This window comes from Hipposideros armiger, unplaced genomic scaffold (assembly GCF_001890085.2).
Source record: "Hipposideros armiger isolate ML-2016 unplaced genomic scaffold, ASM189008v1 scaffold_694, whole genome shotgun sequence".
NCBI classification, from domain to species: Eukaryota; Metazoa; Chordata; class Mammalia; order Chiroptera; family Hipposideridae; genus Hipposideros; species Hipposideros armiger.
This window is the reverse complement of record NW_017732044.1, coordinates 831,451-844,513: the sequence shown is the minus strand read 5'-3', so window position 1 is coordinate 844,513 and position 13,063 is coordinate 831,451. Positions and strand designations below refer to the sequence as shown.

The following is a 13,063-nucleotide window of genomic DNA, read 5'->3' as shown; positions in this document are numbered from 1 at the left end:
ACAGCAACTTGTCTGTCCCCCTTCCCCCAATTCCCCAGCACTGTTCCTATCCCAATTCCCCAATAAAAATAAATAAATAAATAATAAATCAGAAATTACTGAATTAGACAACAGAAAATAGAATTAATAAATAAATTCAACAGCTGGTTCTTTGCAAATCTGATAAAAATAAATCAACACTATTCTAAATGCAGAGAAAAAAGAGGGAGAACAAGTACTAAAATTAACAAATACTGATTATGATAGAATAAAGGAAACGAAAATAGAGGAAATAAGCTCAGCTCTATTGAAATACACTAAAAAGCCTGGATGAAATAGACCATTTTCTAGGAAAATGTAATTTAACAAAACTAACGCTGGAACATACAGAAAATTTAGAGAATCCAATTACATACAATAAATAAAGTTGTCAAAGAGTTATGTTACAAGAACTACCAGTCCCAAACAGTTTCACAGAAGAATTCTACCAAAGAACAAATAATTCCATTACTATTTAAACTGATCTAAAGCCTAGAAAAAGAAAAACTCCAAAACTAATTTTATGAGATGAGTATAACTTTGATGCCAAAATCTGACAAGATCACGTACCAAAAAATGAAGCTACAGACCAACCTCATTTTTGAATATTAATACAAAAATTCTAAATAAAGTATTAGCCAATATTTCAACAGCAGAAAAAAAACAGTAACTCATTATATCTAAGTAGCTTTATCCGTAGATGCATGGATGGTTCAACATTAGGAAATGTAGTAATATAATTTATTTATTTGTAGAGCAGAGAAGAAAAAAATCATATCATTTCATAGATGCTGTATGATGAATTATTAAAATTCATCGTACAATCTTGATTAAATTCACCTCACAAAATAGGACTTGATAGAGCCAATTTGAAGTTTGGATCTCTCTCTTTCTCTTTCTCTCTCTCAAGCTAGAAATAAAAACCCTATTGGCTCTATTCCATTTACTTTTATTTCTAGCAATATATGATGCTCATCAAACTGCCTGCCCTCTTTGGAGAAAATTCACAGGGACATTTCACTTGTCAAATTTCTTTCCTGGCCCTGAGTAACTCATGCTATATTAAGTAAAATGTAACATTTTCAGTGTCTTGCTCATTTGTATTTATAGCTCCTTTTATTTTGTAGCCATTTACAAGTTCTGGACAAATATTCTGGGCTCCATAATTGCAAGAGCAAAAAACACAGCATATTGTCCTTAGCTAAGGACAAAGGACCATGGGCAGCATGAAGTATATTGTTGTGCAAATATAGTTCCCTAATGCAAGTAAAGACATTTTATTCCCCTTTGAAAAAGAAATGCAGCAGAGAAACTGAGGAGTGAGTTGAATACTTTCCCATATAACTAGACTTGTTTTTATCCTAGAAATAATGTGTATTCCTGGCATCATCTTTTACAGAGGAGTAAATTGAGTTTCAGGGTTAAAGGTCACGAGAATGTGACGGATCCTATTTTTAAACCCCACTTTATGGCTCCAACTCCTGTGTTTTTGTTGTTTGTTTGACTAATACACATTGCTTTCTACAAAGGAATATGAAATTTAAAAAAATAAGATGAGAGAAAAACATGACAATTTGGAGAAATGGCTGCAAATCAACATGGAAGAGATTGTAGGCACAGCAATGATGTCCTAAATCCCTATGAGCGAGGTATAACCTGCATTGGTTTAGTTTCCAAAGTATCATCGGGCTATCTTCCAAAAGACACGAACAATTCTCAATACCCAAACTATGTCACGAGCTATGCTTGCTTACAGAGCTGAAAAGGATTGCCGAGGGCAAAGACCAAGGTGGTGACCGGGGAAACCCTGTGCAAAAAGGACTGAGTGCAACAGAAGGATCACTCCACAGCCTGAAAGAATTCCATCGCTCCACACCTATAAATACGAGCCTATAAATACAGAAGGCTCCTCCGGGCCACGAAGATGGTGCTGCTCACCTTTCTGTATTCCGTGATCAAAGAATACGGTCTCTGCTCTGCTGTACCGAATTCAGTCCCTTTCTGTTCAGAAGGAACTTTACTTGGGTTGGGTCCGTGACGCAGAAGGGTCCTTAACAAAAGCGAACATTTGCACATACTGTATTCTTAAAAAGTTTATCTCTAGGGCTGGAGGAAGAAAGTCAACTACAAAGGAACATTTAACCTTTAACCTCGGTTTGTTTTCAACAAGATTGGGGGATGAACCAACCTCACTCTGACAATATGTCAGAATCTTCAGGGACATCGTGTATAGTTAAAAAATATTTAGTGTCATATAATTTTGTGTATTGAAACTTAAGTACAAATAATTTAATAATGCAATTTAGTGATATAAAATATCCTAGCCAAAATACATAAAAGATAGAATTTATCTTCTTGGCACCATTTATTTTAAAGAATGGCAAATAACAGTATCCCTTGGGGTATACATCAGAATTTTGGGGATTCGTAAAATTTAAATTTTCATCCGATGGCTTTAAGATGGTTAAAAACACTGCTTTTAGAAATAAATTTAGATCAAAGCTTATATTGGTAAGCAATTAAAATGAGATCATTAAAAAATTAATTATGTTCATAACACTTTCTATAAAAATCTATTATATAATCATTAATTTCTCAAATCTTTCATTCCCTCAATAACTATTTATTGTACTCCTACTATATCCCAGGTGTTGAGAATAGAGCAATAAACAAAACAACAAAAATACTTGAGCTAACATTCTAGTGATTTATTATATTGATGTCATTTGTTTATATTTGTTTATATTATTTATATTGTGATTGGAATGTTTTATCCATAGTTTCTTCACTACACAACACAATAAGTGCCCAGTATTGTTGAATATATTCAACCTATTTAATTTGAATTTTGTTTTGAAAACACCTTTTTAAAAAGTTTATGTTTTAATAATGAGTTGAAATTTTTATATAAGTTATATAAAATCTATGGCTATACATTTTAGGGGCCTAAGGAAGGTGTACAATACAATCTTAAGCAAAATTTATTTTATTTTGTTTTTTGGTTTAAATAATGTTACTGAGTCACCAGCACAACCTGGTGGCTGCTTAGGTGAACTGCTTGGTTCAGTATTTCTTCAGGTTTCTCTTGTGCATGTGTTTCCATTCTTGCATTGGCCTGGCTTTTTTTTTTTTCTATAATCACATTAAGAATTTTGATCACATTAATAATTATTGTAGTTAAAATTTACACAACTTTTTGTAAAACAAAAACAGGTACTTAACACACTGGTCATCTAATAACAATGTGTGAATAGAAGATTCATATACCCCAAAGGTAATATCTAGAGGGCAGAAAGAGGGTTATGCACTTTTTAATTATAGCCCTGCTCCTCCATAGGAACTTAACATTTTATAAAATAAATGCAATTATTGTCTTATTTCTTGTCAAATCCATCATATCTGTCCTCTGAGGAGGTGGAGATGGCCCTTCCTCCAAGTGACCATGGCTAGAAATACCTGAGCAAAGTTGAATGAGCATCTGCCAGAAATGTCTTAAAAGGTATTTCACCATGGATGGGGGTGGTTGCCCTGGAGGCCCTCTGATTCTAAGATTTTCAAACTACTAATGATTCATTAAAATAGATAGGTTTCAACTGCTTGTGCTTTCGTGAACTAATGGAGGAATTCAGAGCCTGTGAAATTCCCTTGAGAATTTCTGGGCGTCTCCAGAAGGATCTGGTTGTGATCAGGAAACAGTCATCTCACTGGCAGCACATTAGGGGCCTCCACTGAACCTCTCCTGCAACCTCCTCCTCCCCCACTGCCCAGCAGAGGAGAGGAAGGGCTGCTTGTGATCCTGAGTTTCTGTCAGATTTGCCTGCTGCTCTCTCTCACCGGAACTCAGAGAGCAGTCCATGGGAGTACAGACACAGTCTCGGAGGCTCTGTTACCAGCTCCTGACACAGAATTTCACTTCTTCAGTCCTTCATCCCACCTCCCACACTTACATGCTGCTTTCTAGATGCTGGCCACTTCCGTTGTTTTTTTTTTTCATTGCATTGCTTTTTCATAGATCCAGGTAAGAAGCATTGAAATGAGCACCTACAATATATGGGGCCCAGCATTTGGCACTGGGGATCCAGCCCTGAACTACGCAGGTATGGTCCCAGTTCTCATGCAGTATCCCTCCAACAAATCCATACAGACACAAAACAGATCATCTCAACATGAATTAATGAAGCCCACCACTTCATCAGAATTTATGAATCTCCTTTGCACTTATCTGGACTCCTGTTAATAACTTTGGTGACTAACTTTGGTAATAATACAATTTTTACAGAGCTTCAGATGAAATTGTAGGCTTAATCTAAACAACAGTCAACAAGAATAAAAGCCCATGTAAATCATGGTAAAAACATATTCTCGGGTGGTAGATAAGGGTAAAGGGGATCGAATATACGGTGATGGAAAGAAAACTTACTCTAGGTGGTGAACACACAATGTGATATATAGATCATGTATTACAGAATTATACACCTGAAATCTATGTAACTTTGCTAACAATTGTCACCCCAATAAACTTTATTTATTTATTTATTTATTTATTTATTTATTTATTTATTTATTTATTGGGGAATTGGGGGAGGGGAGAAGTGTTGGGAACTTGGGGAAGGGGAATGGCCAAGTTGCTGTCCTTCAATCTTAGTTGTGGAGGGCACAGCTATCTCAGCTCCAAATCCAGTTGCTATCAGCCCTCCCGTCAGCAGCTCGCGGACGCTCAGCTCAAGGTGCTGAGTTCAGTCTTTAGCTGTGGGCGGGCGTAGCCCACCAGTTGAACAGGCAACCTTGTTGTTAGGAGCACGTGCTCTCACCAGCTGAGCCATCCTGCCACCTGTTGGCAGCTCAGCGGCAGCTCAGCTCGGGCGTAGCTCACTGGCCCACGTGGGAATCAAACAGGGACACTGTTGCTCAGAGATAGCACTCTTAAGTAAGCTCTTAACCAACTGAGCCACTCAGCTAGCCCACTCCAATAAACTTTAATTTAAAAAAAACATACTCTCCATACTGTGGTAAAAAAAATGCTTACATACAGGAAGTCTGACAATTAAGTTCGCGAACTTGTTGCAACCATGTTGCTAACTGTTTCATATCAGAGTGATTATTCATTATGAATTTGTACCAACTGGACAAACAGTTAACTAAGTTTACTATTTGGAAGTGCTGGAAATGCTGCATGAAAAAATTAGATGATCTGAACTTTACGCCAACAATTCAAGGCTCTTGCATCACGACAATGCACCAGCTCACATGGCACTGTCTGTGAAGAAGGTTTTAGCCAGTAAACAAATAACTGTATTGGAACACCCTCCCCACTCACCTGATCTAGCCCCAATGACTTCTTTATTTACATGAAGAGAAAGGAAATATTGAAAGGAAAACATTTTGATGACATTCAGGACATCAAATGTAATACAATGACAGCTCTGATGGCCATTCCAGAAAAAGAGTTCCAAAATTGCTTTGAAGGGTGGACTAGATGCTGGCGTTGGTGCATAGCTTTCCAAGGGGAGTACTTCGAAGGTGAGCATAGTGATATTCAGCAATGAGGTATGTAGCACTTTTTCTAGGATGAATTCACAAACTTAATTGTCTGACCTCGTATTTGTGTGCATATATGTATGCATGTATTATTGTTTCCAAGTTCTGTATATATGCTGTTCTTTCCAGAATACTCACTCCCTACCATGCTTTCACACTTCCAATTTGACAATACACATTTCTCCTTTTGTTCAGTTAACTCATTTCCTTATTCTGTTTCATTTAAAGTAACATTTAAATAGTACTTTCCCTAATAAGGCCCCTAGCCTCTTAAATCAATCTCATATGCCTGGGTACCAATGTATCTATCATCTCACTGTGAGTGGAAAATTGCTTGTCATGGACTTTTAATTTTTTCATGACAAGGCTAAGTGAAATAAGTCAGACTGAGAAAGACAAATCTAACCAACAGAATAAATGAACAAACAAAACAAAAATAGACTCATAGATACAGAGAACAAACTGATGGTTGCTAGATGGGAGGGTGTTTGGGGGGTGGGAGAGAAAGATGAAGGGATTAGAGAGTACAAAATTGATAGTCACAAAATAGTCACGGGGATGTGAAATACAGTATGGGGAATACAATTAAGTTCACAAACTCATCCTAGAAAAAGTGCTACATACCTCATTGCTGAATAGCACTACAGTGATACCTTCAAAGTACTTTCCTTAGGGAGCTATGCACTCACACCAGCACTTAGTTCACCTACAAAGCAATTTTGGAACTCTTTTTCTGGAATGGCCATCAGAGCTGTCATCGTATTACATTTGATGTCCTGAATGTCATCAAAATGTTTTCCTTTCAATATTTCCTTTCTCTTCAGGTCAAGAAAGAAGTCATTGGGGGCCAGATCAGGTGAGTAGGGAGGGTGTTCCAATACAGTTATTTGTTTACTGGCTAAAAACTCCCTCACAGACAGTGCCGTGTGAGCTGGTGCATTGTCATACATGATGCAAGAGCCAAGAATTGTTGGCGAAAAGTTCAGGTCATCTGTCTAAGTTTTTCACACAGCTTTTTTCAGCACTTCCAAATAGTAAACTTGGTTAACTGTTTGTCCAGTTGGTACAAATTCATAATGAATAATTACTCTGATATCAAAAAAAGGTTAGGAATATGGTTGCAACACGTTCACAAACTTAATTGTCAGACCTTGTGTAGTCAATAATGTTGTAAAAACTATGGATGGTGTCAAATGAATACTAGATTTATTGGGAGGATCACTTCATAAATTGTACAAATGCCTAACTACTGTGCTGTACACTTGAAACTAATATAAAACAATATTGAATGTCAACTATAACTAAAATATATATATTTAATCACGGGATGTAAAGTACAGCATAGGGAGTATAGTCAATGATATTGTAATAGCTATCTACAGTATTAGATGGATAGTAGACTTGCTGGGGTTATCACTTTGTGAGGTGTGTAAATGTTTAATCATTATGTTATTTTGTACACCTGACTAATAAATAAATTTTAAAAGAAACAAAACAATAAAATAAAACTATTCTAAATATATGTATATACAGAGTGACAAAAAATATATACACATTTTAAGGAAGGAAAAAACTGTATTAAAATTGTAATACTTATTATACACCGATAAAAAACGATGAATACAAGTCACATTTGACTTCTGCAATTATAAGAGGTGCTCAAAGTGGTTACCATCAGAGTAATTTTAATACAGTTTTTTCCTTCCTTAAAATGTGTATACATTTTTTTGGTTCCCTGTGTGTGTGTGTGTGTGTGTGTGTGTATATATGTGATCTTTTTAAACACACACATATATGTACACACACACACACACACACACACATACATGGTGGGGAGGGAGTAAAAGGGTAGAGTGTTTGTATGTGATCAAAGTTAACACCTTAAATAGAATGTTGTATCTATAAGATATTTTATGTAAGTCTCATGGTAATCACAAAGCAAAAGCCTACAGTAGATACAAAGAGATAAAGAGATGGAAAACAAAGCATACTACTATGGAAAATTACCATTTCACAAAGGAACTCAGCAAAAGAGGAAGAAAAAACAAGGTACTGAAAAACAGCAGAAACTAATTAAAATGGCATTATTAAGTCCTTGCCTATCAATAATACTTTAAATGTAAATGGTTTAAATTCTCAAATCAAAAGGCATACAGTGGCTGAATGGATTTTTTAAAAAAGGCCAACTATATGCTGCCTACAACAGACTCACTTCGACCTTCAGGGTGCACATTGACTGAAAGTGAAGGGGTGGGAAAAGATACTCCGTACAAGTGGAAACCAAAAACCAACAGGGATAACTATACTTATATCAGATAAAATAGACTTTAACTCAACAGTTGTCATAAGAGCTAAAGAAAGTAATGATATAATGATGATGATATAATGATGAAGAGGAGACATTACACCTGATATCACAGTAATACAAAAGATCATAAGAAACCACTATGACCAATTATACCCCAACAAACTGGATAACCTAGAAGAAATGGATACATTCCTAGAAACATACAACCTACCAAGACTGAATTGTAAAGAAATGGAAAATCTGAACAAACCAATAACGACTAAGGAGATTGAATCAATAATGAGAAACCTTTCACCAAAGTAAACCCCAAAACTAGATGGTTTCACTGGTGAATTCTAACAAACATTTAAGAAAGAATTAAGATCAAACCTTCTTAAACTCTTCCAAAACCTGAAGAGAGGCAACACTCTCAAATACATTTTATGAGACCAGAATTACCCTCACTCTCTTTTCAGGTATGAACACTACAAGAAAAGAAAACTACAGGCCAATATCTCTGATGACTACAAATGCAAAAATTCTCCACAAAATTCTAGCAAACTGGATTCAACAGCACATTAAAAGGGTCACATACCATGATCAAGTGGGATTTATCAGTGGGATGCAAAGATTGTTCAACACACACCAACCAATAAATATGATACAGCAGATTAATAGAATGCAAGAATAAAATCATATTATCATCTCAATAGATGCAGAAAAAGCATTTTACAAATTTCAACATTCCTTCATGATTAAAAACAAGACAGAGTATAGGTTGCAAAGGATTATAAGGGAACTTTTGGGATGATGGAAATGCTCTATAACTTGATTATGGTTGTGGTTACACAACTGCATTATGTCTTGAAAATCACTGAACAGTCATCTTAAAATGGTTGCATTTTATTATGGGGAAATTATACTACAATAAAGTTGATTAATAAAAGAAAACTGCATTTCGGTGGCTGTGAAGCTGGAGAGATCCCAGCCAGCAGAAGACATCGGATCTCATCATCCTCCTATCCCTTCAACCATTCCCGGAGCTCTCAAAAAATGGTTTGATTCCCCCCACCTACTCCCCAAAAAAAGAAAGTTGCAAGACGAACCAGTTTTAACTATGATCTTTTGGGCTTTGCCTCTGAAACATTTTCCATTAATTAAACTAAATTTAGTTTTGTGTCAATACAAGAACCCAGTAATTTTTAAATTCCTACAGAGATTGAATAAATTGGTGTTGTAAAGAAAGGAATACTACTCAGCAATTAAAGGAACAGGCTACTGACATGTGTAAAAACTGGGATGGACGTAAGGGCAAAAGGCTTTGTGAAAAAAGCAGATCTCAGAAGTTACATGTTGTATGATTTTATTTATTGTCCTCTAAATAACTCAATTATGGAGAAAAGGCTAGTGGTCCCAGAAGACAGAGATGAAGCTGGGAGGGGATAGGGGTGACTACAAAGGGCTAGTACCAGGGAGTCTTTTATGGTGGTGGAGCAGGTCTGTATCTTGATGTGATAGTGGTGACATGAATCCACATAAGGGATCAACTTGCATAAATACACACACACACACACACACACACACACACACACACACACGCGCGCGCGCAAACACCACAAACACACAGTGCATGTAAACTGTTGAAAGCTTGATAACATCTATATTCCTGAAGTCTGGTTAACATTATTATACCAATGTCAATATCTTGGTTTTGCTATTGTATTACAGTTGTGAAAGATGTCACCATGGTAGGAAGCTGATGGATTTCAAGAGACTCCATGCATTATTTTAGCAATTTCCTGTGAACCTATAATGATTTTTTTTTAATGTTAAAAATAATAGATGCCTTCTCCAAAGCATAATTATAAGTTAATACATATGTGGGAATACTAAAGTTGTATTTTTTTTTAAGTGGAAGCCTATGAACAGTAATTTTTCATGTAGATTTTATTTTAACCTATTAAAAACAAACACTTGTTGAGTTAAAAGAACCTAAGGTAATTAAATTTCTATTAAATAATAGATCATTCTTATATTAAATAACATTATTAAACAATAATCTCTGAAATGAATTAAAAAGATCCTTTTGTTGATCTCAATAAAATTTTCATAAACACTGATGATTTAAAGGGTCTCAACTATTTTAAAAAAGCACAATAAATAAACTTTACTGTAATGTTCATAAATCTTTATGAATGGAAATCTTTAAAACTAACATGTTACCTAGAATTATAATTAGTGAAATTTTCAATAACAATTATTTGCATCTTTCAAGGGGACAGCAGAGAATTTTCTCCTATGCCCTGGGAACTGTATAATCTCTGATGGGAAATTATCATTAACACCACAATTAAAGTAGAAACACAGACACCACTTTCTTCCCTGAAGAGCTTATCAGGATGGGGACATCCTAGGGGAGAACTATGACTGGATTGCTAATCACATCCAAAAGAATTATAAACCTTAAGCAAATGCCATAGCTCTATGATATGGTGGCTCGGATGTAGCTTGTGTTTCCTTTCACACTCTCTTTGTAAATGTACAGCTGAAAGTTTGATCTACACCTCAGAGTGACCCTTGGAACATTCAGACGTTGACATCTATGCTGTGAATCTTTTGCTAATAAAAGGAGAAGATTTATGATTACATCTGCTCAACTTTGATCTTGGAAAAGCCAGTTTTTCTTCTGGGACAGTGGAGGTGAAATATGTATAAAGGGTCAGCACTGAGTTCTGTTAATGGAAGGAGAATGAGTTAATCAGGTTTCTTTTTTATTCTCACTCTCTCTGTTGCTGAAAAATGAGGGAATGTATCACTATCGAATAATAAGAAAGTGAAACTAGGGAACCTAGAGTACTGCCAGCATTCTCAGCATACCTTCTCTGTGTGGGCTTCACCTCAGTCTGGGAGCACACAGCTATAGCAGTTCCAAGTGACATATTCAAATTGTAGCAACATCAGAAGAAGAAGAGACTTTTCTCTTTTTAAGAAAAATTTGAATTGAAATATACTATACAAACAGAAGAGTTTATATGTTATGGGTATAAATATTGATACATTTTTATATACTTCACAGCTAATTTAATCAGTGCTAAATTAATTATGTTTCTCTTTCATGCCCTCTTACAAAAAAACAAGGGAAGCACATTCACCTTTCTGTCTTCAGTCTCCATCCAGCTAGGATAAAACAGAGGAGGAAAAAGTGTAGAAACATGGGATTGTATGCTTAATTATAAATCTGTAAGTTACCAAGGCTCTATGGATTCTAGTAGTCAAGTATCCGGAAACTACAGATCGTGAGAGTTCCTTCTAAGGACGCACAGTACCTGTATGGTCACAGCCTTGGAGGAATTCTCTCTTTCTTGATGGTAACAATAGGGGAACCGAGGTATCTACTAGGGAAGTTTCAGATCAATGAGAGGGAGAGGTGAGGGATACACCCCCACTACAAAAGGTCATCAGCTACTCCATTCTTCTATCTGCTAGTGGGGACAGCACAGCTGTTTGTTCCTATGAAGACAAAAGACAGGGCGATTTAAATATTGAGGGATGTGTTTGGCAGTACATTCAGACACTTAGGAGGGTCTTAATTGATTTCAGCCAGTCTGAGTCTCCTTCTCATTAAAGAGTTTGTAAGAGAGAGCTGATTGCTCTATGAATGGAATTTTCATTTATCTTCACAGATTTCTGAAGCTGAGGATGCTGACTAGAAATGACTCCTTAGTTACCGAATTTATCCTTGCTGGATTGACAGACCACCCAGAGTTCCAGCAACCACTCTTTTACCTGTTTTTAATGATCTACATTGTCACCATGGTGGGCAACCTTGGCTTGATCGTGCTTATTGGTCTAAATTCTCACCTGCACACTCCCATGTACTATTTCCTCTTCAACCTATCCTTCATTGATCTCTGCTACTCTTCTGTTTTCGCCCCCAAGATGCTGATGAACTTCGTATCAACTAAGAATATCATCTCCTATGTGGGGTGCATGACTCAGCTGTTTTTCTTTCTCTTCTTTGTCATCTCTGAATGCTATATGTTGACCTCAATGGCCTATGATCGCTATGTGGCCATCTGTAATCCATTGCTGTATAAAGTCACCATGTCCCACTAGGCCTGTTCCATGCTAAGTGTTGCTGCATATATGATGGGATTTGCTGGGGCCACCGCTCACACTGGGTGCATGCTTAGACTAACCTTCTGCAATGTTAATGTCATCAACCATTATTTGTGTGACATCCTCCCTCTCCTCCAGCTCTCTTGCTCCAGCACGTATGTCAATGAAGTAGTTGTTCTCATTGTCGTGGGCATTAATATCACAGTACCCTGTTCTACTATCCTTATTTCTTACCTCTTCATCCTCACTAGCATTCTTCATATCAAATCCACTCAAGGAAGATCAAAAGCCTTCAGCACCTGTAGTTCCCACATCATTGCTATTTCTCTGTTTTTTGGGTCAGCAGCATTCATGTATCTTAACTATTCTTCTGGATCTATGGACCTGGGAAAAATTTCTTCTGTTTTCTATACTAACGTGATACCCATGCTCAACCCCTTGATCTACAGTTTGAGGAACAAGGATATCAAAGTTACACTGAGGAAAGCCCTGTTTAGACTCCAGGGAAAAAAATATTTTAATTAGAACCAGCAATAATGTACAATTTTTAAATTTTCATATTTTTATTGTTGTTCTTATAAAGATTTTGTTTATAACCATGTTGCTCCTAAGATTGTATTATGTGGTTTAATAAACATATCTTATAATTTTCCTTTTAGCCGATCTTGTCTCATTTTTTTTTGCCTTCTTGTGTCTTGAACCTTGTACCATTTACTTAATAAGACAATGTTTATAAACAGAACAAATATGCTGCCCTTTTCTTCATTCATCCCTCAAGAAGCTGTAACTTGTTAATGATAGAAACAGTACAAATTTCAAACCTAGCTGTAATTACTCGTTTGAAACACCAAAAAAAAGTCCTCATTTTTAGATGGTTACATTGTTAATTCCATAATAGTGTTTACAATATATTACTATTGTTTTCCAGTACTCGGTCTACCTTTGCTCTCGACACTTTTGCTTGTGACTTGACCAATTCTATGTTCTTTTTTTTTTTTTTTAAAGATTTTCATTGGGGAATTGGGGGGATGGGAACAGTGCTGGGGAATTGGGGGAAGGGGAACAGACAAGTTGCTGTCTTTTTGTTCTTCAGTCTAGTTG

At 36.2% G+C, this 13,063-nt stretch overlaps 1 protein-coding gene and 1 pseudogene across 1 annotated transcript; one reads left to right on the top strand and one right to left on the bottom strand.

The window, feature by feature from the left end:
- Positions 1–11,542: 11,542 nt before the first annotated feature.
- Positions 11,543–12,487, top strand: LOC109373200 (olfactory receptor 8B3-like). The gene is given in 1 exon segment (XM_019626899.1): positions 11,543–12,487. A coding segment is annotated over 1 exon segment (945 nt).
- A 350-nt stretch (positions 12,488–12,837) lies between these two features.
- Positions 12,838–13,063, bottom strand: part of LOC109373203 (nascent polypeptide-associated complex subunit alpha-like) — a 7,472-nt pseudogene continuing 7,246 nt past the window's right edge.